We start from the raw sequence: 23,531 nt of genomic DNA on the forward strand, positions 1-23,531 counted from the left end.
AACTACATGAACCAAACCTGCACCATGCTCGGTAAAACCATATTTGTTATCATTTTTATATTAAAAAATTACGGGTCTTAATCAGAACTCAGGTCGGGTCCGAGACTGGTATAAATTTTCACAAACTATACCCGGGTCCATGTATTAATCGGACCTTCGAATCCGGACCCGAGTCTTAATCGGGTCTTCTTATTTATCACCATACCCGAACCCTATAAAGTGTGTTTCGGGTCGGGTCCGGGTAAACCAGGCCAGTTGACACCCCTAGAATCGACCATCCCAGCGGGAAACGTTTCCGCTGAAAGGAGGTCATACGTTGGTTCTGGAGCTCCTTTTTCGCGAGGAAAGGGAGCTCCCCGTTGCGGCGGTGCGCCCTTAGCCAAAGACCAAAAGAACTGCAACCGACTCTTGGCTTCCCTTCCCACTCGAACAAGAGCACTCCTCAGTCCTCTCTCTCTCTCTCTCTCTCAATTCAGGAAGTCAAGGCAGAGGGAAGGTGAAGAATGACGGACAACTTCTTCGAGGACGACCAGTTGGCGTCCATGCCCGTCGAGGACATCGTCAGAGCATCCCGTCTCCTCGATAACGAGATCAGGATCATCAAGGCACCCTCTCTCTCTCTCTATTTGGGTTGTGCCCATCACCCCTCCCTTTGGGATCAGAAGAAGCCCTAATCTGGGATTTGGGTTTGCTTTATTTAGTTTTGTAGCTTCTTTAACATCGAGGGTTTTGATTGTTTCGCCTCGTTTTCTATTGGTGATGTAAAGGATGAGTTGCAGAGGGCGAATCTCGAATTGGACAATTTGAAGGAGAAGATCAAGGAGAATCAGGAGAAGATCAAGCTCAACAAGCAACTCCCCTACTTGGTCGGCAACATCGTCGAGGTAATCAATCGAATCTTCTTCATTCGACGCCGCTGAAGGTTTTGAAGCATCGAAACTTTCCTCCTTTTTCGATGAGAATTTCGTCCAAGTGTTTCTTCTTTCTGTTTTCTGCAATCTGTGTTCATGTTAACCCCCTTTTCCTTGAAAAGTTGGACTTTTTCTGATGAAAATTTAGCTTTGGGTGCCTTGGGTTGAATTCTGTACGTTGAATTCTTGGGCATTTGATGCAACATGTGGTCTCTATCGTCTCTGTAGGAATATGGGATAGTGTGATCACCTTGTTGTGCTTCTCTAAGCTTTTGAGGAATTGACTGACCATCATTCAAATTCCTTTGATCTTAGCAAGGAATTGTTAACCAAAGGAGATCTACTTTGGGACTGGTTTTCTTAGCTCAGCTGATAACCAGTTCCTACAGACCTAGAAGAAACTTGTGACTAAACGACTGGTTTAGCAGCATGCTATGTGTCAAATGTGCCTTCCTGCTAATGATACCTGTTGGAGTGCATGCAACTAAAGGTTGATTTGACCTGAAAGCTTTTTAATTTTTATTCATTGGAAGATGTGATTCCATTGCTACATCGAAATCTCTCCTGTGGAAGAAAATGGAGTATTTCATGTGATATAGGTTTTGTATCTCATCAATGATGTTGTAATATTTCTTTTAGTACTCTAAAAAACCATTGGTGTCCTATTTTCAGGTCTAACTTAAGTTTGGATTGTTGTGTTCTTAAAAGGCAGTTGATGAACATAAATGTTTTTGATTGGGGAAGGATAACAAGTGAGCCATACAAAGTAGATCTTTTTACTGGGTTCTCCTTTTTTTAGGAGTTAATGAACTAATTTATTTTTTTAAAGGCTAAAAGAAATGATGACAGGTTGTGCATTAGGATAATCATAAGTTAAAATTAGGTTTGAGAAACATATATTGACTGTCACCGATTTAGAATTTTTTGCAAACCCGCAATGCACCAGTCTGGCCAGCCTAACGGCCAAAGGCCATATACCAACACTTTTCCATGTGCTGAGTCATTTCATTGACCTGGCTCAACACCTCTTGCACAACTGCCTAGCGGAAGCTGATCAAGCGCATCTTCAAATGCGTATTCTACTTGGTCTATGCCATTTTGTTCATAGCCATCCCATACCAGCTATCACTTCCGAAAATGTCACAGACTTGCCTTAGCCTCACACGCCATGGAGCGTATTGCGACTCCATGCACACACTACAACAAAACCTCGCCACTGAAGGAACAAGACCTTGCGGCCTTCAGTCCGAAGACCAGTTGATTATTGAACACTATAGCGAATAGCACCACCCAGACTTGTTCGTTGATGCCTAGGCATTCACTCGCCTGACCCCGAGTCACATAACTCGGTTGAAATTACCTAAGGTGATCCCTGGGGGAATTAGCCCTAGCCCACAAGCACCTCGTGCATTCAAATGTTACGTTTGTGAAACTCCTTCAAGTCGAGAGGTCCTTAACCAAATCTCCAAAGGCAACATCCTCTGATTCGCTGGCACTGCTTAACCAAACAACGCTCCATGTCTGTGCCGCCACACCACGATGCACTAACAACGATGTTGTTGTCTATCGCATGTCGTGCTATCACCACACGTCACCGATCAAGCCAACATATACCACATGTTTCTACACTCGATGTATTTTTCACTTAGTAGAGCTCCACATTGCACATACCCATTTCGAAGGCTCTGTCTGGGACATTCTCTTTCATCCAAACCATTGTCATCCTCAACAATGTCGGTACAGGTAAGAACACAACCTTAACTGATATGACATTTTCCCTTTGTACTTATCTTTGGTCTTCTTTTCTTCACCCTACTCAACTTGTTCTGGTTTTCATCCGCTATTACCGCAACTTTTAATATGCTAAGTCTCATTCTTCGACGAGCCTTCAATCACTTAGACATCGGTCTTCTGCTCCATCAACATCCAACATTCTTCGCTCGTGCGCTCCCAATATAGTCTCATATATAAGCGGGTTATCTTCGCCTGCACGACAAACATGTCGTCTTCATGCTCATGGTTGGGGGTGCCTTTTGACTCTAGTAACGACAATTTCAAGTCCTTCGTGGTCCTCGTAAGGATGACCACCAACGCATTGCAGGGATATCAACTCCCTTAAGACATCAACTTGTAGTTTTTTAACGATCCAAACTAGTCTTCAATTAGGGGACGCCTACTTGCGTATCACCCCAAAGCGGTCCTTCAAAGTGTCTTCCTGGGCCCTCGTCCATACAAGGGGCAACATGACCCAATACTGCATCTAGAGCAGTAAAACGTTCCTGTAGAAACCAAACCGATGAGCCACAAACAACAACTTTTTCTTCACACATAATCACAGAGGAACTGCCAACTCAAGAGACCGAAACAACAATCATTTTTCTTAAGATGGGCACTTCGCTAACCCATAATCTTGGGAGAGAATATAGAAGTTCAATTAAGTCTCTCATACTCAAAGGTACAAATTCATCCAGTCAAATCCAACATGCATTCTCTGCATGCACGTGGTAAACTCCACGCTCTACCTGTCAGCCCAACACACAACTGGTAGAAATCTTTGGCTTATCCACATTTTCTTAGCCAACTAAACAACAACCTTACACTTTTGCTTACTATCAACAAGATGATCCGTACCATCCTACCAACAACTTGCTTCTGTGCTTGGTCAACAACACTTCAGCTGGCCAAATTCGTGTAAACATGATAAACCATCACTGCCCTCTTCAGTGTCACACTCAACGAACAACATGGTCTCTGTAAATCTTTCTGATCTGAAGCCAATTTGTCATAAGCTTAGAATTTTTTGCAAATCTGCGATGCGCGAGACTGGCCAACCTAACGACCAAAGGCTGCGCACCAATACTTTTTCATGTGCTGAATCATTACATTGGCCCGACGTACCACCTCGTGCACAACTGCCTAGAGGAAGTTGATCAAGCGCATCTTCAAATGCGTATTCTACTTGGTCCATGTCACTTCGTGCATAATCGTCTCATACCAACTATCACTTCCAAAAAGGTCTTAGACTTGCCTTAGCCTCACGTGCCATAGAGTGTATTGCGACTCCATGTGCACACTACAACAAAACTTTGCCACTTGCGGCCCCCATAACCGATTGATGATTGAATACCATAGCGAAGAGCACCACCCAGACTCGTTCGCCGATGCTTAGGAATTCACTCGCCTAACCTCGAGTCACCATACTTAGTTGGAATCACCTGAGGTGATCCCTAGGAGAATTAGCCCTAACCTACATGCACCTCCGTGCGTCCAAACACTATGCGTGAGGAACTTCTCAAAGTATAGAAGTCCTTAACCAAATCTTCAAAGGCAACATCTTCTGATTCACTGGCACTGCTTAACCAAACAACACTCTATGTTTGTGCCACCACACAACGACACACTAACGATGATATTGTTGTCTATCGCTTGCCATGGCTATCATCGCACATCATCGATCAAGCCAACACATCTGCACATTCCTACACTCGATGCATTTTTCACTCTAGAGCTCCGCACTGCACATGCCCCATTCCGATGGCTTGGTTCGGGACATTGACATTCATATATTAAAAAGCAAATGTGTAAAGATTGGCATTGATACTAATGACCAATGCTGGTGCTCACCTTAGTTGTCAAAGGCATCGCCTAGGCGGACTAGGCGACCTAGGCACAGCCCCACCACCTGGGCGACCATGTTTGGGTGGTGGGGCCCTATATTGCCGCCTAAGCTTTTTTTAAAGCCTAAGTTTTTCTTTTTTAAAACATATCATTTATTTTCTTCTTCTTCGAGAAGAAGAAGAAGAAGAGGAAGAGGAGGAAAGAGAAGACATTATTTATGTTGTATACATGTTTCTTATTATGTTTTTCATGTTTTTTTATTTTGGGTACCGGCTAGGCCCGCGTAGGCCTTTTTAGGGGCTCACCGCCTAGGCTCCGCCTGGCGCCTATGACAACTAAGGTGCTCACAGTATGTTTAGCCAGCACAACATCGCAATAGAGACCTATTGTGCTTGTAAGAGCACACAATGGATACTTTTAGCAGATGGATAACTCTACAAGTTCTTAAATGGTCTATTTCACATCTTGGAAATCAACTCCTTGCTTCTTGTTGAATGCATTTTTACATTGTTCTCATTAGATTTTAATACTAGTGGCAATGTTGAGACAATTTTTGCTTCCTCCTGGGTTCATTAGGCCTCATTAGCTATTCTTTTTTCCATCTAGTCCATGTGCACTTCTTATTTTATGGGAATTTTTTAAAAACACACCTAAGTTTTCAAATTTGTTAACAACACAGCTAACATTATGTTCTGTTAGTCAAACTCATACTTCCATCAATTTAACTTGGTCTACCATTAACCCAAATAGATTCTTGAGGGTGGATCTTCTAATTTACCCTCAAAACTTTTCTTTTGTAACCTATGTGAGGTGAACTTTTTCTTTCGCCCTCTTTTTGTGGATTGCTGCGGTGTTGCTTGTCTGCAATGATGCCCTTCTACCCAGATCTGATCGCTGGTGATCAGCTCCTCTTTGATTCGTTCTCACCGACGGGGCTGAGAATGAAATGCTGTAGGAGGTAGAATGTGTTATCCAATTGATAGGGTTTCACTTTTCTTTGCATACTACAAGGAAGGTTCTGCCAGTCCAACATAATTTGCTTACGGTTTGAAGGAGGTGAAGCACTAAGAGAGGGATTCTGTGTTTGGAAGGAGCTATTAGCTTGCTGTTTCTGTCTTGTCATCATCTTCTTCTTCTTTTTTCACTTTGGTAAGGAGTTAATATTTGAAGTATGACAATGCAGATGCTTTTGTTCCCTTGTTCTCAAGAAAATAGTATATTCATTGGTTAGAATCCAACTTGGTGCTGAACAGTTGGAAACCGTTCATATCATTTTTGTTCATCTTCATCAATATTGATAGGATTTATTAAAAATTTACTGTTAAAATGTTAAGTTATTTTTCGAGGGTAAAATGGTAACTGCATGTCCACTTAACAGCAACCTTGGCAGAAATGGAACTTTGGATCTTTTTAATTAACCATGACATAATTTCGGTGTGTTTCTAACAATTTCAAAACCTTAGGTGTGTTTTTTATTATTGTCAACAATTTAGGTGCATTTTTAAAAATTTGCCTTGTTTTATTATAAAGTAATTGCATTGGTACTATTTATATGACCAGACATTTCTCACAAGTTACTGGCTTTACAGATCCTAGAAATGAATCCTGAAGATGAGGCTGAAGAAGATGGTGCTAATATTGATCTAGACTCTCAAAGAAAAGGGAAGTGTGTTGTTTTGAAAACTTCTACACGTCAAGTAAGAAACCTTACTATGTTCACCCACAACTGTTTAAGCTACAATTAATATCCCCTGTTTTTTCTTTTCATTCCATATTCTGGGAGCATGGTTTTGCTTTTGTTAATTGTCTTGTGCTGGATGTAGTGTTATTGTCATAGTTTTATTGCAACATGTAAAAGTGTCCATCTTTTCTTCTATATGACCACCATTACTCTTTAGATGCTATGTAGAAGTTGTGAAACTTCATCATGTTGCTTAATGCTTTCTATGGGGTTTATATGGTGGAAACTATGGAGAATTGGAAGTAGATAGTAGAAGGCAATGAGAAATTGGAAAAAAATAAATCGAAAGAAAATCATATTAAAATCAAGAAATATTGTGCCCAATAAATATCATGTTATCCTTGTGAATTTATCTCATATATTAAAATTAATGCTGGCAAGAAAGTCTTTTTTTATTCTTGTCAGAATCTTGTGAAATTGTTGCTATATTTGAAAATATCAGAGGTATATGTGTCTGCAAACTCCATATTATTCTATCTAATGGAGATGTTGATTCTTCTTTTTATTTCCCTTTCTTGGCATTCTTTGGAGCATCAGTCACAACAAGCAGACTATTCTTTGGCATTCTTCTTTTATATTTTGGCTTTTAATTGTTGTCTGTGTGCACTCTTGGAACAATGATTGTACTTCATTGTCGTTATATGCTATATCACATTCTTGAATAGTAGAAAGTTAGAACTTGTTTCGCCTTCATTGCCTTAAAACGTGTGTCCATGCTCTGTATTTTGTAATACAGACAATCTTCCTTCCTGTGGTCGGACTTGTAGATCCTGATAAGCTAAAGCCTGGAGATTTAGTTGGAGTGAACAAAGATAGTTACTTGATATTGGATACTTTGCCATCTGAGTATGATTCCCGTGTGAAGGCCATGGAGGTGGATGAAAAACCAACAGAAGATTACAATGATATAGGAGGGCTTGAAAAGCAGGTACAACAGTGAGTGAAAATTTCTACCCAATGATGTTTTCATTTATTTTTACTTGTATTGCATGTTGAACTGTAATAGTTATGCACTTTGCAAAAATACTTCATATATATAGTTAGATTCTATTTGCTATGGTGTTATAATAATATTGTTTAATATTCAATTCTGGCAATGTGCTTAGGAGGTCTAATGATGGTACTTTTGCAGATCCAAGAACTTGTTGAGGCAATTGTGTTGCCAATGACTCACAAAGAAAGGTTCCAAAAATTAGGGATTCGCCCCCCTAAGGGAGTTCTACTGTATGGACCTCCGGGAACTGGTAAAACACTAATGGCACGTGCTTGTGCAGCTCAAACAAATGCTACTTTTCTTAAGCTCGCAGGTCCACAGCTTGTGCAGGTAAAAAGCAGTGTGTGTGTGGTCTCTTTCAATTCAATTTTGACCAGTAAATGGAAATATGGTCCTGTTCAGATGTTCATTGGAGATAGAGCAATGTGTGTGTGTGTGTGCGCGCGCGGTCTCTTTCAATTCAATTTTAACCAGTAAATGGAAATATGGTCCTGTTCAGATGTTCATTGGAGATGGAGCAAAGCTTGTGCGTGATGCATTTCAGCTTGCAAAAGACAAGTCTCCCTGCATCATATTTATAGATGAAATTGATGCCATTGGAACAAAAAGATTTGACAGGTGTGCAAACACAATCTCCTCAAAAAGAAAAAGAAAACAGACATGTAATTGCTATTTGAATTTAGGCATCACATCTCATGTACTCACATAATAAATAGCAAGATATTTTCAGTATTAGTAGTTGCAAAAGAGATGTCATCTATTGGTCATTTCATTTCAAATCTTGCATACATCATTCTCTCTTTTCTTATTCTCTATATGGTTCACTAGGTGATAAAAATAAAATATGAGTGCAGAAAGTCATTCACTAGCTGTTAAAAGTTGATAATGTAAGTGCTATGGATTGAAATTCCATTTCATTAACTAGCTTTGTTCCTAAAGTATTTTTTCATTGTCATCATCATCAATTTCCTTTTTTGAAAAGGACTGTGCTTTTGTAGTTTCTTTGCAGTTATGCTTCCAACTATTTTCTTCATCTCTTGAATGCTGTATCTGCATCTGGAATGTATACATTTAGTTTGATTTTTTAGTGGCTACCTATGCTTAGGATGAATTTTTCATTTGTTCCAGCCATTAGGTTTCGGAGGTCAAGAGGTATTTCAGTTTTTTTAGTTATGCTTTCCCTATTATGTATGAATTAGTAGAAAGTTGAACCTTATGCTTGCTATCACATGTGCACCAATCTTTTATGTGCATCATGCATTTATATTTTTTTTATAGATCAACATTGGTTGCACATTTGTTTGTAAAATTCTAGTGTTAATGGCCTCATTTGTCAAGTCTGAAGACAAACATGGGATCTTTCCTTTTTTTTTTGTGTTTTTAGCTCCATATGTATGCATTCTGCTGTGGGAGAGGAGGAACTTACAAAGGCTGTGAGTGGTGTAAATCACATCCTACATTTGTATTGTACCACTTAACCTGGCGTGACTTACCTAGACAAGTAGCCCTGTATGCTAGTAGCTGTGTGCTTGTGATCAGCCTTAAAATTTATTTATTTATCTATCTATATATAAACTATTTGAATACCTTTCTTGGGGATTCAATCTGTTAGGTATGCTGTATGCTTATTCATAACTGACATTCCTGTGGTTAGCAAACACATTGGTAATTCTGTTATTGTTTAAAACTTGGAAATTTGTTACTTTGAATCTTTTGATTCTATTCATACAATTTGTTCTTGCCTTCATTTATGACAGCGAAGTAAGTGGGGATAGAGAGGTGCAGCGGACAATGTTGGAGTTATTAAATCAACTTGATGGTTTTAGCAGTGATGATGGTATAAAGGTAGGATTTATAACATTGAGGTGGTTTATGTTTGATGTGTTTTTCCTTTTACCTAATCTGTGCCAGTATTTTTGTCTCCATGGCTTATGCAATGCTGTTTTTCTCTTTTCCAGTTTAATTGTTTGTTGTTTTGCAGTCTCTTTGCATCATGGCGTGTGGAAACATCAGCCATGTTTTAGTGAAAGCCCTTTTCCCTTGCTTGTATTTTGACCCATTGATGGCTTCTTCAGAAGCTTTGCCACAACCATATTCCTTGCCATGAAACTCTTTCAAAATTGGCAGCCTTTTCATACATATAGTTCAGCCATAAATGTTATTGACGTGGATGTCATATTCCTCCGTCATTATCAGCAAAAGAAAGGATAAGAAACTTTTTGGAACTTTGGCACAATCTTTTGTTTTTTTCAGTCATAGGTAGCATTGTTGTTAGACCATCCAAGTTGTCTTGGGTATTTCTACTGTTTCATTATGCTACCATGGAATTATGCCTTGTTGTACTTGACTTTTAGTTTCTCTTGTTTCTCACAGTACTGCATCAAATAGTGCATTCCTAGTTGGATTGACTTGGATTTCCCAGCCAACTTCTCATTTTGAATATTGAATGTGAAGTAGGAAGGAAATGCTCATGCAAGGCTAATAAATTGTCAAGAAGTTTAGATATGGTTTAACTTATATTATCTTAACAGGGTTATATATTTTTTCCCATCCTTGGATGCAAGTTATACTTTTGTTTTTCTTCCTTTTGGAGAGAAATACAAGTGCGTTAAATCTACAATGACAACAGGGGATGATCTTTTGTCAGCACTGATTGAACTTCAAATATGATGCTGGGCATTGTAAAATCATTACTCGTCAGTCGTAATATGCAAACTCTTCCTAGGCTTGGAATTAGAGTTTGCTTGTTAGGCAAGTGCATTGGTTTTGTGTATGGACAGGAACATTCAATGTTAACTATATATATATATTATTGATTGTTAAGTTCTCCCATGTTCATGCCCTTCAGACCAATTTTGTTCCCCGTCATGCCTTATCCCACTGAGTGAAGCTATGCTTTTATATTTTTGTTTCTTTTGCTTCACTTTGTTTTCTATCTTTTTTATTTTCATTATTTCCTGTTTTATACACCTATTTTCATGTTTATATGTTGTGGGGGTAGTTTATTCTAGTACACCATTAACTGTTGCATCAATTTTCCTGGCAAGCAGGTCATAGCAGCAACTAACAGAGCGGACATCCTTGATCCTGCTCTCATACGTTCAGGTCGTCTCGATCGCAAAATTGAGTTCCCACATCCATCTGAGGAAGCCAGGGCCCGAATCTTGCAGGTGAGTCCAGACTCCTGAATCTATTTTCATTGTTGTTGTGGTGCATAATACAACTAAAAAGCTCCACTTGTGACAGATTCACTCAAGAAAAATGAATGTTCATCCGGATGTTAATTTTGAAGAGCTAGCGCGTTCAACTGATGATTTCAATGGGGCTCAACTCAAAGCTGTTTGTGTAGAGGCAGGCATGTTGGCTCTTCGTCGTGATGCAACAGAGGTCATGCCTTTTCTTTTTCTCAAATTTCTGATCTTTATAAATGAACTGTGTGCATCTTGCGAGCTACCACTCATATATGGCTTTGTTGGTCATACATTAATTCCCTGAATTGATGCAAATTTTCCTTCCAACATCTAGAGGTCCTCATGCAACACGTCTTTCTGTATTTCAGGTTAACCATGAAGATTTCAATGAAGGGATCATCCAAGTTCAAGCAAAGAAGAAATCAAGCTTGAATTATTATGCTTAATTGTATTATCATTTTTGTAGGATACTTGGTGTGAAGTTCAGGCCTTCATTATTAGCAGATGTCCTGTGTTTGCCTGTACATTGTAAGAATGTTAAAAGACTTTTATTTGTTTTCCTTTGTTGCCAGTTGTAAAAGTTTTCAGTGGAACCTTACTCTTAACATCCTCGAGGGATGAATTGTCACTTCACAAGTTTGCTGCAACCATCTTAAGTTGCTCATGGTAGTAGGGGATGAGAAGGGAGAGCAAACTGGTGAGTGATCCTTTCTTGTGGCTTGTGTCATTGTGGAGGTTTACATGCAGATATGTTAGATGTGTTATGTGCCAAATTATTCAATTATAATCTAGATCCACATCCATCACCAGGACGTTTATATCCAGATATGTTGTTGAGTGTCCTCCCACTGGCTGTGACGAAGCCATGACATGGGCTTATGATCTTGCATCTTAGGAAATAAGAACAGTAAATGGTTGTTCTTGTGAAATCCAGAGCTACACTTAATTTGGTGCAACTGGAAACATTAAATGAGGGAACTTCATTCACTGGTTCTTTTCATGGTTACCAACAAAAGGCTCAATTTTTCTTATATCCTGAAACAAATTAATCTTGCAATAACTCATAAGTCGAGGGGCTATAAGTGGTTGACAGAGAAATAGTTTGGCGCTATGTTTGTGACCCGTAGTTGGTGTTTGTTGGAGGGGACTTAGAATTTCCAACGCTCATCCCTGTTTGGGGGCTTGGATATGACATTTTAGAAGGTGTGTTGGGATGTGATAGCCTTAAATCCCTTCCATCTTCCAAATCTAGCTATAACATTTACTGGTTGTGGCTGGCAACTCCAACATGGGACACCCTTGTCATATAAAAACTTCATGGGCTCCTCTTCTTTGACCTGCAAGGAGCCTCCTGCTTTGTCGTTCAAGAGGAGGTGCCCAAGCGAAGATTTGAACTTGGAGTAAATGAGACCTTATCCACATGTGTGAAACCACGTGAGAGGAAGCTCGGACAGGATTATTATCTTAGTTTTTTTTATTAGTTCAAGGAAAAAAAGTCCTCCATAACAAATAGCACATTGACTTACCTTACCTACTGAAGAATACACTCAATTTCAACCTTGCGGCAAGGGACGCCACTCGTGAGCTTCGAGCTTGTGTCGTCTCGTCAACTTGCTGACATTCAGCAGTCGCCCCTAGCACATGAGCGAGGCCCTTGTGGGGGCCCTTTGTGGGGGTTATAAGCTTAGTTAAGAGGCTTTTGCTGGGCCAAGCTGCCTTGGTATCATGGCCACCCTCTCTCTCTCTCTCTAGAGAGAGAGAGAGAGAGAGAGAGAGAGAGAGAGAGAGAATGGGCGTGGGAGGGGGAGCGGAGCGCGTACCGAATCTTGAAGTGAATTCGTCGATCTCCATATGTTACGACTCCTCCTTTGGTGCTCACGCCGACCTCCTCCTTCTCGAAGTCGACGAAGCCCTCCTCCCTCAAATCCTTCAGCACAGTCTCTCTCTCTCTTCAATGAAACCAACCTAATGAAGGTGACGGTTTCGTTTTTTTTGCATTTTCATTCACCTCTCTGCTTACCCACAGTTTCAGCTAGAAAGGCTTCCTCTCATCTCCTTTTTTATGCATTCCTCGTTTTCTCTTGTTTTGTATGATTATCACTTGGTATGTCTTATGCTCTCTTTCTCATGCTTTTAAGATTTGTAAATCTTGGGTTCTATTGTTGGACAGTTGAGGAAGTAATGAGCCCTTGAGTCACTGAAACAAGGGGATACAATTTTGACTTCAATTTTGTGTTGCTTTCCTTTGTATCTAATACATTTGGTTGAACCGAATACTTCATTTTCCCCTCTTTTCTTCTAAATTTCTTGGGGACTGGGGGCATTCAATCGGTGATTCCGTTACAGCGAATTTCTTGTTTTAATCAAATTGGTGCTATGCATTTTGTGTCGTTCAGGGCTGCAATCAGAGGTGAGTCTAATGAAGCTGTTCTTTGTACATCTTCGAAAACCTATGCTCTTAAGTTTGTTAGCACCTCGAATTCAGTCTTCCTTGTGCCCCCCAAAGACTGTTCTTCGATCGGGATAGAGACTCGAACAGATTTGGCGGCACCCGTCATCAAACTTGCTACAGGACACATGGAACTTGTGCTAGTGGCGCCAAGCTTGATAAGCTTAAGGCCCTGCTGAGACAGAGGGTGTACTAGATGGATTCCGATGATGGTGGTTCTGATAGCAAGATTGGATTGTATACATGGGAAGACTTGGTTGATAGAATTCAGGCTAGTGATGATGAGTTGAGGGATGGACTACGAGCTATCTGGGCAGTGGAGATTGGTTGATGATGGTTTGGTGGAAGAGGTTTTAACCATATTGTTCCACAATTTGATCCTACAGGATTTGTATTCTGATTCTCTTTGTGAGGAGCAGGTTCTGCCTGTTATGGTTAATGATGGTTTTAGTCCAACACTTGTGCTGCATTGCTTGCGAACTTATGGAAGCAAGGTAGAGAGAGAAGACAGCCATGTCTGGTACCTGAACAAGAGGATGGTAGCTGTACTTTATGCCCGGAGGATTCTTGGCAGATATGGGAAGATAAGAACAGTGGATTTCATGGAAGAGTGGGCACGAACAGTTCCATCAGGCGTTCATGTAAGCATGGACATGTTAGAAGGTGAGGTATTGACTGAGAAACTAGGAGTTGAGACTTGGGTGCGTGGATTCAGTGTGTCTTCACTTCCGTCTACCCCTGCTGAGCGTTTTGCTGCGCTCTTCAGTGAACGCCAAAGATGGGAATGGCAAGATCTAGATTCTAGAGCCATTTATCAGGTTGAATACATTCACCTCTGTTAAAATGTATACTCAAGAACATTATTGTAAGTATAAATATATATACTTATATACATAGAGATACGTATACATATGTTATATGTATACTTATCTCTATATATAAGTATATATATTTATACATTTTTCTCTTTTTACCCGAAAAGGGTATTTTAGTCCTTTTACATTTTGGCATATTCCATTTTGAATATGCTGTAATTTTCCCTTTATTTTTAAATTTCTTTTATTTTTTATTTTTCCTTTTTGTATTTCCAAAAAGGTGCATTGGGGGTCTCCCCAATAGAGTCGTTGGGGAGCCCCCAACGGTCACAATTGTGACCGTTGGGAGCTCCCCAACAACTCCTTTGGGGAGCCCCCTTGCACCCCTCCTTTCTTGTATAAATAGGGGTGTTCCCCCTTGTTGTAAGATAAGCTTGAGAGTCTCAAGCATTTGATTTTATTTATGAAATACATGCATTATTGCATGTTTATTATTTATACGCTTTTTGCGTATTTTGTTCAAGTGTTGTGAGGGTGCTTTCGTGCACCTCTTTTATAAAGTATTTGTGCTTGTATGTGTATTGTCTCTTCGTGGACAATTTTATATGGTATCAAAGCAAGGTTGGTGATTGAGGGGGGGTGTTAAAATATGTTGATCCTTAAATGTACATATATATATTTATATATATATATAAAGATACGTATACATATATATATATATATGTATACATATCTCTATTTATATATATATATATAAATATATATATTTTATCTTCCTAAAATACCCTCAAGGGTATTCTTGTAAATTAGCATTTTACGCATATTCCAATTGGAATATGCATTGTAATTTTTGTTTTATTTTTATTTTTTGTTTTTTATATTTTTGGATTTCGTACCACATTGGGGGCCTCCCAAAAGTGACGTTGGGAGCCCCCAACGGTCACAAATGTGACCGTTGGGGGCTCTCCAACGTCCCCTTTGGGAGCCCCCAAGGTGGTCCCTTTTCATGCTTATAAATAGGGGATTTCCCCTTTGTATTTGGTATTCTTAAGGGAGCTTATGCTCCATTGTAATGGGGTTTTCACCCCTTCTCCATTATTCTTCAATGATATGCAACTTATGACTTTAAGTCATATTTTTCCCTTTTTATGGGTTTTATGTATTGGCACATTATGTGCGTGTGTTGTTTCCCTTTAATGGGTATATTTGCACTTTATGTGCATAAGTATGGGTTCATTATTGAACCCAAGGTATTCCAAGTCACTTTCTAACATGGTATCAGAGCAAGGTCACGATGGGGTTGTCTCTTGGTGCAACGGAAAGCGTGTCGCTCAAGAAATGGTGAAGTATTCATTGCTCTTCCTAAAGTATTATGTTTTTGAAGTTATTCGGTATGTATCCCTTTTCTCAAAATGTATTATGCATTTGAAAGTATGCTTCTTGCATATAGTTTGTTCGTTTGATGGTCATGATAGTTGAATTATTTCTTTTCACATTTCGTGTGCTCATATATTTTGAAAATATCTCCTTCTAAATTTGGTGAAATCGTTTGTTGTCCAAATATAAAATTCGTGTCTATTTATCGAACTACTCATAGCATATAATAGTAATTTATGTTTTTAAAAATTACCTTCAATTATGTGAGATTTATAGTTCTTAAATAAGTATTTCATGATTGACCTATAAGTTAACTTTTAAAATTATATATGATCATTTGCTAAAATAATGATCTTTGCTTAAAATTTCTTAACTCTCATATGAACCCTAATTTGATTTGAGTTCCTCTCTTGATTATGGATTTTAGTGCATTTTCGAAAAATTTGATATAATCATTATATGAGAATCTCTCACATCTAAAATCTTTGTTGAATCCTAAAGTAGTTCTTATTAATGATAACTTATAAGAACTCCTAAAAAGTTTTTCAATGTTTCTTTTTTGAAAAATTATTTATGATAAACCATTAGGAAAGATTGTTTTTAAAAAGGAATTTCCCACATAGAATGCATAGTTCATCTATTGCATCCTTTTTTTGGTATAAATGATTTCATTTTTCATCCTTATAAACTTGTTGGTTTGTATTTTTCATAAGGTTTCGAAATCTCTTAATAATATCTTTAAAAATGCCTACATTGGCCATAATATAGTTTTAGTTGTCCTCAATTGCACTTGTCAAGCATGTAATTACATAATTAAAACTTGAGAATTTCAAGCATTGCTCTTTTTATAAAGTGCATACTTGCTCACTTTTGTGTATTTTTGTATTTTGTGCACATTTGCTTCTCAAAATATTTGCGCTTGTATGCATTCCCTCTTTTTTATGATATACATGCCTTAGTGCATGTTTGTTTACACCTTGGTGTGTATTTGTTCAAGTATTGTATGAGTGCTTTCGTGCACATCTTTTATAAAGCCTTGTGTGCTTACATGTGTATTGTCTCTTCGTAGACATTTTTGCATTATGGAGCCTTTATGCACATTTCTTATTGTGAAAAACATAATGAATTTAGATATTGAGTCCTTTTTAAATCATTGGAAGTGCTTATAGCACTTTGTACGTTTCCGCATATCTCATCTCAATCAAAGAATATTTAAAACTTGTTGTATGGGATTTAATCCCAAATCTATAAATTTTCAAGTACTTTTTCTTTGAGTATTGTGTTAAAGCCTTTTTTGTGAACCATTACGGTTCTTATGATTTCTTTGATTAAAAGCTTGATTGTCTTGATGAATTCTTTATGTTGTGGTCTTTTTGATACAAGACTTCTTTTAAAGATTAGGCATAATTCGTGTTTATGCAAAATTGTTTTTGATGGATTATATTGGACATTTGATTCAATTTGTTAATCGGTCCTCTTTGTTAAAACTTTTTGGAAAATGATTCCTTATGTGTTTATTGCCCTTTTGTGGCATTTATATTTGTCCATCACATGTTATTTAATGCATCATTTATTTGGCCTTATTATTGTCATATTAGAGATGTTTGTCGAGGTGAGTTATGGGCACCTCGTGTTGTATCATTTTAGATTGTCCACGTTTCATATTATAGATGGTTGTTGAGGTGAGTTATGGGCACCTTGGGACTCTAAAATGAGTTGTTATTTGATCTCTAATTATGAGTGTGTCACTCATTTTTTCTCTTGTGGCCATTGATATTATGGATACTTCTATGTAAATGTGATGGACATATGGTGTTTGAAACCTTAAATGCTTTAAGGTATATTTAAAATCAAGGTGTTTTGAGATTATAGCCCAACCTTTTATTTATGAATCTTATGAGTGCATTTGCACATTTGTGATTCCGAATGTTGTGCTTATTGTGCACATGTGTTCTTGTGTTTTTTCACAAGTGTTCTTGGTGTGTGTATGTTCACACATTTGTTCTAAAGAATATTATTTTATCATCTTGTTGAAGATACTTTTACATGCATTTATTCCAAAATGTTATTGTTATGAGTATTCATGTTTTAAAAGGAATATTGTTTTATTCGAGGTTTATTTTCATTACAAGTTTATTGCCTCAAAAGTCTTTTCCTTGTATGCCCATTATCTAAGTGTCATCATATGTAGACAAGAATTTTATTACACCTTCGTGTGTTTTTAGCCCTTTGTTGGCTTTTGCTCTCTTGGTCTAGTAGCTGAACACACTTGTCTTGAGTGTTGTTATATGTAGACAAGGCACGTTGATTCACACCATGGTGTATGATTTTTAGCCTATGTTGGCGTTTGTGTCCTTGTTCTAGTCGCTTAGAAGTATGCCCATGGTTGGCTTATTTCACTCATTTCAAGTGCTATCATATGTAGACAAGAGATGTATTATGTTTTAGCCCATGGTTGGCTTATTATTCTTGTTCTAGTAGCTGAACATACTTGGTTTTAAGTGTATTTTTTACGTAGACAAGATATACTTTTTAGTCCATGTTGGCATGTATTCTCTTGTTTTTGTCGTATATGCACTTATTTCAAGTATTATTATATGTAGACAAGAGGTTCTTTTACACACCTTTGTGTGTGTCTTTGGCCTTTAATGACTTTATATTCTTGATCTAGTAGCTTATACACTTGATTTATGGGTTTTGGAGGACTAATGAGGAAGATGTTTGTAATAGATAAACTATTGTTGAAATTTGCAAAATTTCATTCATGACTTGTGTTTTTCAAGCAAATCATATTTTTGATATGCATATCAAGTTGATTTCTTAGCATTTAATCTATATATTAAGTGCTTATGGTTTTTGCCACCCTTATATGAAAAATGTGTATTAAGTATGTCTTTAATAAATGATTTTAAAACCTTGTGAACTCTTGGGTTTATTTTGCCTAAAGTATGCTTGGAGACTTTGTTTCTCTTATTTGGCACTTCATTACATGTTTGAAGCATGTTCATTAATGAGTTCTTTGAGTATTAATTCATTTCATGATAAGTATATGCATATGCTCTTGATGACCTTTTTGGGCCCTCATTCAATAATGTTTATGTATATCATGCCTCTTCGTAGGCTTATTGTGGTGTCCCTTAGTGGACCATTTTGTTATTTCCCATTATGGGGTTATATTTGTCCAACGTTGGACCTTATGAATGCATTATGCATTCTTGCAATTTATTTCTGCATAATTTGCTTCTGCTCATTTTGTTTTAAACATGATATATGATTTTGAAACTTTGGTGTCATTTTTGCATAATTTGCATCTCTTCTAACCTGTGCTAGTTAGAAATGTTCCATTTGAATAAAAGTACAAAGATTTGTTTTACTTGTTTCTTTGTTGTTATTTCACAGGATCTTGGAGATAGGACAAAGAGAAGTACCCTGGATAGTTCGGGAAATTTGAAGACAATAGGAGGAAGGCCTTTTCAAGTTCCATTGCATCCTTGCCGGAGCCTCTTGGGGTCTTGCCCTTTGTTCAATCTTTTCGTTTCCCCGCAAAGATTGAGGGGGGGTGTTAAAATATGTTGATCCTTAAATGTACATATATATATTTATATATATATAAAGATACGTATACATATATATATATGTATACATATCTCTATTTATATATATATATATATATATATAAATATATATATTTTATCTTCCTAAAATACCCTCAAGGGTATTCTTGTAAATTAGCATTTTACGCATATTCCAATTGGAATATGCATTGTAATTTTTGTTTTATTTTTATTTTTTGTTTTTTATATTTTTGGATTTCGTACCACATTGGGGGCCTCCCAAAAGTGACGTTGGGAGCCCCCAACGGTCACAAATGTGACCGTTGGGGGCTCTCCAATGTCCCCTTTGGGAGCCCCCAAGGTGGTCCCTTTTCATGCTTATAAATAGGGGATTTCTCCTTTGTATTTGGTATTCTTAAGGGAGCTTATGCTCCATTGTAATGGGGTTTTCACCCCTTCTCCATTATTCTTCAATGATATGCAACTTATGACTTTAAGTCATATTTTTCCCTTTTTATGGGTTTTATGTATTGGCACATTATGTGCGTGTGTTGTTTCCCTTTAATGGGTATATTTGCACTTTATGTGCATAAGTATGGGTTCATTATTGAACCCAAGGTATTCCAAGTCACTTTCTAACACCCCCTTGCACCCCTCCTTTCTTGTATAAATAGGGGTGTTCCCCCTTGTTGTAAGATAAGCTTGAGAGTCTCAAGCATTTGATTTTATTTATGAAATACATGCATTATTGCATGTTTATTATTTATACGCTTTTTGCGTATTTTGTTCAAGTGTTGTGAGGGTGCTTTCGTGCACCTCTTTTATAAAATATTTGTGCTTGTATGTGTATTGTCTCTTCGTGGACAATTTTACATGGTATCAAAGCAAGGTTGGTGATTGAAGATCGTGGGATCCTCCTTTGTTCGAGTGCCTCGAAAACCGTGCCTTCGGATCTTTAGAGATTGAAGTGGTGGATCTTGCTTCTCAAATATTTTAGAAGGATCTTGTGCAAAGTAGAAGTTGAAACATTGTATTGGTACGTCTTTTTTTTCCTTCTCTTTACGCCTTAATGGGTGCGAAAGAGTCTCACTTTGCCCTTGGCTTCAAGTTGAATGGGTCCAACTATCATATTTGGGCCGAGAATATGGAGGCCCACATAAAAGGAAAAGGATTGTGGGGTTATGTGCAAGGAACAATTCCGGAACCGGAACCCAAGATAACCGTAATGGACGGAAGTGAAATCAAGATTCTTGAGGGAGAGGAAAGGATCAAAGCTCTTGAAGAATACTCCAAGAAACACGACGAATGGGAAATGAAGAACTTCAAGATTCTTTCTTGGTTCTTCGCATCCATCGAAACAAAGATTAATGCCAACATTATCAAATTCAAAAAAGCATCGGAAGCTTGGCATTATCTCGAGAAAATGTATACATCAAGAGATCTATCCTATAAGTACTACCTTCAAAAGAAGGCCCTCTCCCTTACTCAAGGTGAAATGTCTATTAGGGAATATTTTGCCGATCTTTCTTCTATTTGGGATGAACTCTCTATGCTTGAACCAAAATGGAGTGGAGAGGCAATTGAACTCCGCCACAAGCAACTTGAAGAAGATCGTTTCTTCAATTTTTTGAATGGGTTGAGACCGAAATTTGAGCAAATAAGGTCATCACTTCTATCCTCATTTACTCCTCCCTCTCTTGAAGATGTTCTCACCAAATTAAGTGGTGAGGAGACTCGTATGAGTTTGTGTAAACAAGGATCAAGTGTTCTTATGGTTCCTTGTAATCATGAAGAAAACAATGAGGTTAATGCCGTATCAAGACCCAGAAATAATGTAAAGACCTATCGTCCTCCTCATTTTAAATTCCAAAATCAAGGAGGAGATGGTGGACAAAGAGGAAAGAGGGACTATAGCAAGACTATATGTCATTTTTGTAAAGAACCGGGGCATATCAAGCCCGTATGTCCCAAATGGAAGAAACTTCTCGCTATGGCCACCACCGGTTCAACCTCTTCTCAAGGGAGCAACATCCGGTGCCGCCGTGTCTACTTCTTCCATTCCAGGTAAAGTCTCTTGGCTTTTGGACTCAGGTGCATCTTTTCATATGTACCCAAATATGTTTTCACTTTTCGATTATTCAAAAAATGTTTTTTCATCCTTTGTTTCCACTGCGGATGGAACCTCTCTTGAAATTAAAGGAATAGGTAATTTTGAAACTCAAGATTTTTTTATTCCAAAAATTAGATTTATACCTAAACTTAACTTAAATCTTCTCTCTGTTTCTCAACTCTCGGACCATGGTTGTGATATTAAATTTTCATGTGATAAATGTTTAATACAGGATCGCCTGTCCAGGAAATTGATTGGCGAAGGCTTTAGAAAAAACGATTTATACTATATGGAATCTCTTCAAGTTCCAAAATCTTTTTGTAATGTTGCCCGAAACAAAGATATAAATATGTGGCACAAAAGACTTGGTCATCCCAATATCACCAAGTTATCTTATTTACATTTTGCAAAGGACCTATGTAAAAGTTCTTTTTCTTGTAATGATTGTATTCTCGGAAAAATGCAAAGTTTACCTTTTGAGCAAAAAACTATGTTCTCATCTAAACCCTTTGAAATTGTTCATTCCGATGTTTGGGGACCCGCACCTGTTGTCTCAAAAGGAGGCTTTTCTTACTATGTTATTTTTGTGGATGATTTCTCTAGATATTCATGGATCTTTTTTCTTAAATTCAAACATGAAGTTTTTTCGTGCTTTAGAACCTTCCATTCAATGATCAAGAATCAATTTAATAGTAACATAAAGATTTTTAGAAGTGATTCTGGAGGAGAATATTTCTCCAACCAATTTGAAATATATCTTGAAGATCAAGGAATCATTCACCAAAGATCTTGTCCTAAAACCCCTCAACAGAATGGGTTGGCTTAAAGAAAACATAGGCATATCATTGAGAACACTAGAACCCTTCTTATTTCTCAAAACATCCCTAAAAGTTTTTGGGCTGAAGTAGCTCTTGCTTCTGTTTATCTGATAAATCGCTTGCCTTCTAGAATATTAGGGAAAATATCCCCTTTTGAGATTTTATATAAACTCGAACCAGATTATAATAGGTTACGAGTCTTCGGGTGTAAGTGTTTCATACTTACGGATAAGAATGACAAACTCTCTCCCAAGGCTATCCTCTGCGCTTTTCTTGGATATTCTGAAACTCAAAAGGGAATTCGATGCTATGATCTTCGAGAAGATAAGTTATATGTCTCTAGAAATGTAACTTTCTTGGAAAATGAAAGTGGATTTGAAAAAAATGTTTCTCAACAAGAAAATTTTGATTATTCCTTTCTTTTTGACTTATTGTCTAGTAATGATGATACATTGAGAGTAATGTCGAAGAGCATAACCAACAAGAAGGCAGGATTTCAAGTGATCTTATAACATACTCTCGTAGAAACCAATACACCTTTAGAAGTGCTATTGATCAATATAGTGAACTTGTTCCTGTTCTCGATCACCGAAGATCTGAGAGGAATAGGAGACCTCCCACTCGTTTTGTCTCATTTGATTCCTTTTCACCCCGATATAGGGTTTGTCTTAGTGCCATTCATTCTTATTTTGAACCAAAAATTTTTGAAGAAGCAAAAAAATGTATAGAATGGCAAGAAGCTATGCAAAATGAACTTAATGCTCTTAAAAGGGCTGAAACTTGGGATTTCTAAACTCTACCCATAGGAAAGAAAACTATAGGCTGTCGATGGGTTTTTAAGGTTAAAACTAAGAGCGACGGATCCCTTAAAAGGTATAAAGCTCGCTTAGTTGCAAAAGGGTATGGGCAAGAGTATGAAATTGATTATGAAGAAACTTTTGCTCTTGTAGCCCGAATGGTTACAGTCAGATGTCTTATCACTATTGCATCTATTAAAAATTGTAATATCTTTCAAATGGATGTGAAAAATGTCTTTTTAAATGGTGATCTTAATGAAGAAGTGTATATGGATGCTCCACCAGGCATGGAGATTCTTAAAGATAAAGTCCTTCGTCTTCGAAAAGCCCTTTATGGTTTGAAACAGGCCCCCAAAGCCTAGTATGACAGATTTATCAGTGTAATGCTGGAAAATGGTTTCTCCTCATGTTATACTGACACTGCTCTATTTACTAGAAAATTTAAGGCAAGGATTGTAATATTATTACTATATGTTGATGACATGTTAATTACAGGTGATGATGTTCAAGGAGTCAAGGGTATTAAGTCCGTCTTGACTTCAAAATTTGAGATGTCAGACTTGGGTTTTCTGACATATTTTCTTGGAATTGAGGTTGCCTATTCGTAACGTGGTTATTTTTTATCTCAGTCTAAGCTTGCTTGTGAGATTATTGACAAATTAGGAATTTCTGATGACAAAGTATGCGAAACCCCTGAAGTTGTGGAAACAAAAATGAAGATTGACGACGGTGTTTCTCTAATCGATCCTACTCCTTACAGACAGTTGGTAGGTTCTTTAATGTATTTCAGCATTACTCGACCCGATTTGTCACATGCTATACACATCGCCAGCCAGTTTCAGCATGCTCTTACAACCATTCATATGAGTGCTGTGCTTCGCATCATCAGATATTTGAAGGGAACGGTGAATAAGGGAGTATTCCTATCCTCTTCTTCTGAATTAAAATTGCTTGCTTATACTGACTCAGATTGGGGAGGTGACCCTAGTAACCGTCACTCCACCACTTGTTTTTGTATTTTCTTAGGAGAATCTTTGATCTCGTGGCGATGTAAAAAGCAACAGAAGGTCTCCTTATCATCCACTGAAGCCGAATACAGAGCCATGACATCTACCACCATGAAAATAGTATGGATTCGACGTCTTTTGGAAGATAT

The 23,531-nt window shown here is 37.7% G+C and overlaps 1 protein-coding gene and 1 pseudogene across 2 annotated transcripts in view; both read left to right on the plus strand.

Annotated features, from left to right (window-relative positions):
• The first annotated feature begins 367 nt into the window (after window positions 1–367).
• LOC149832027 (26S proteasome regulatory subunit 6A homolog) lies at window positions 368–11,091 on the plus strand. The gene is made up of 10 exons (XM_090014269.1): window positions 368–605; window positions 768–884; window positions 6,119–6,226; window positions 7,007–7,198; window positions 7,403–7,594; window positions 7,764–7,882; window positions 9,022–9,109; window positions 10,315–10,434; window positions 10,511–10,651; window positions 10,824–11,091. The coding sequence occupies exons 1-10, from the start codon at window positions 504–506 to the stop codon at window positions 10,899–10,901; spliced, it is 1,257 nt and encodes a 418-aa protein (XP_089870395.1). The 5' UTR covers window positions 368–503; the 3' UTR covers window positions 10,902–11,091.
• A 1,206-nt stretch (window positions 11,092–12,297) lies between these two features.
• LOC149832028 (citrate synthase 2, peroxisomal-like) overlaps window positions 12,298–23,531 on the plus strand; it is a 28,058-nt pseudogene continuing 16,824 nt past the window's right edge. The window contains exon 1 of the transcript XR_016433208.1: window positions 12,298–12,429. The product of XR_016433208.1 is annotated as a citrate synthase 2, peroxisomal-like (transcript). The remainder of the gene's footprint in view (window positions 12,430–23,531) is intronic.

Source organism: Nuphar pumila, chromosome 7 (assembly GCF_984573655.1).
Source record: "Nuphar pumila chromosome 7, dmNupPumi1.hap1.1, whole genome shotgun sequence".
In the NCBI taxonomy this organism is placed as follows: domain Eukaryota; kingdom Viridiplantae; phylum Streptophyta; class Magnoliopsida; order Nymphaeales; family Nymphaeaceae; genus Nuphar; species Nuphar pumila.

Bases quoted from the DNA above. Each gene is read 5' to 3' on its own strand.
- LOC149832027 (XM_090014269.1), top strand. From the start codon at position 504: ATGACGGACAACTTCTTCGAGGACGACCAGTTGGCGTCCATGCCCGTC. The intron at 606-767 runs GCACCCTCTCTC...GGTGATGTAAAG, and splicing joins ACGAGATCAGGATCATCAAG to GATGAGTTGCAGAGGGCGAA. The intron at 10,435-10,510 runs GTGAGTCCAGAC...CACTTGTGACAG, and splicing joins CCAGGGCCCGAATCTTGCAG to ATTCACTCAAGAAAAATGAA.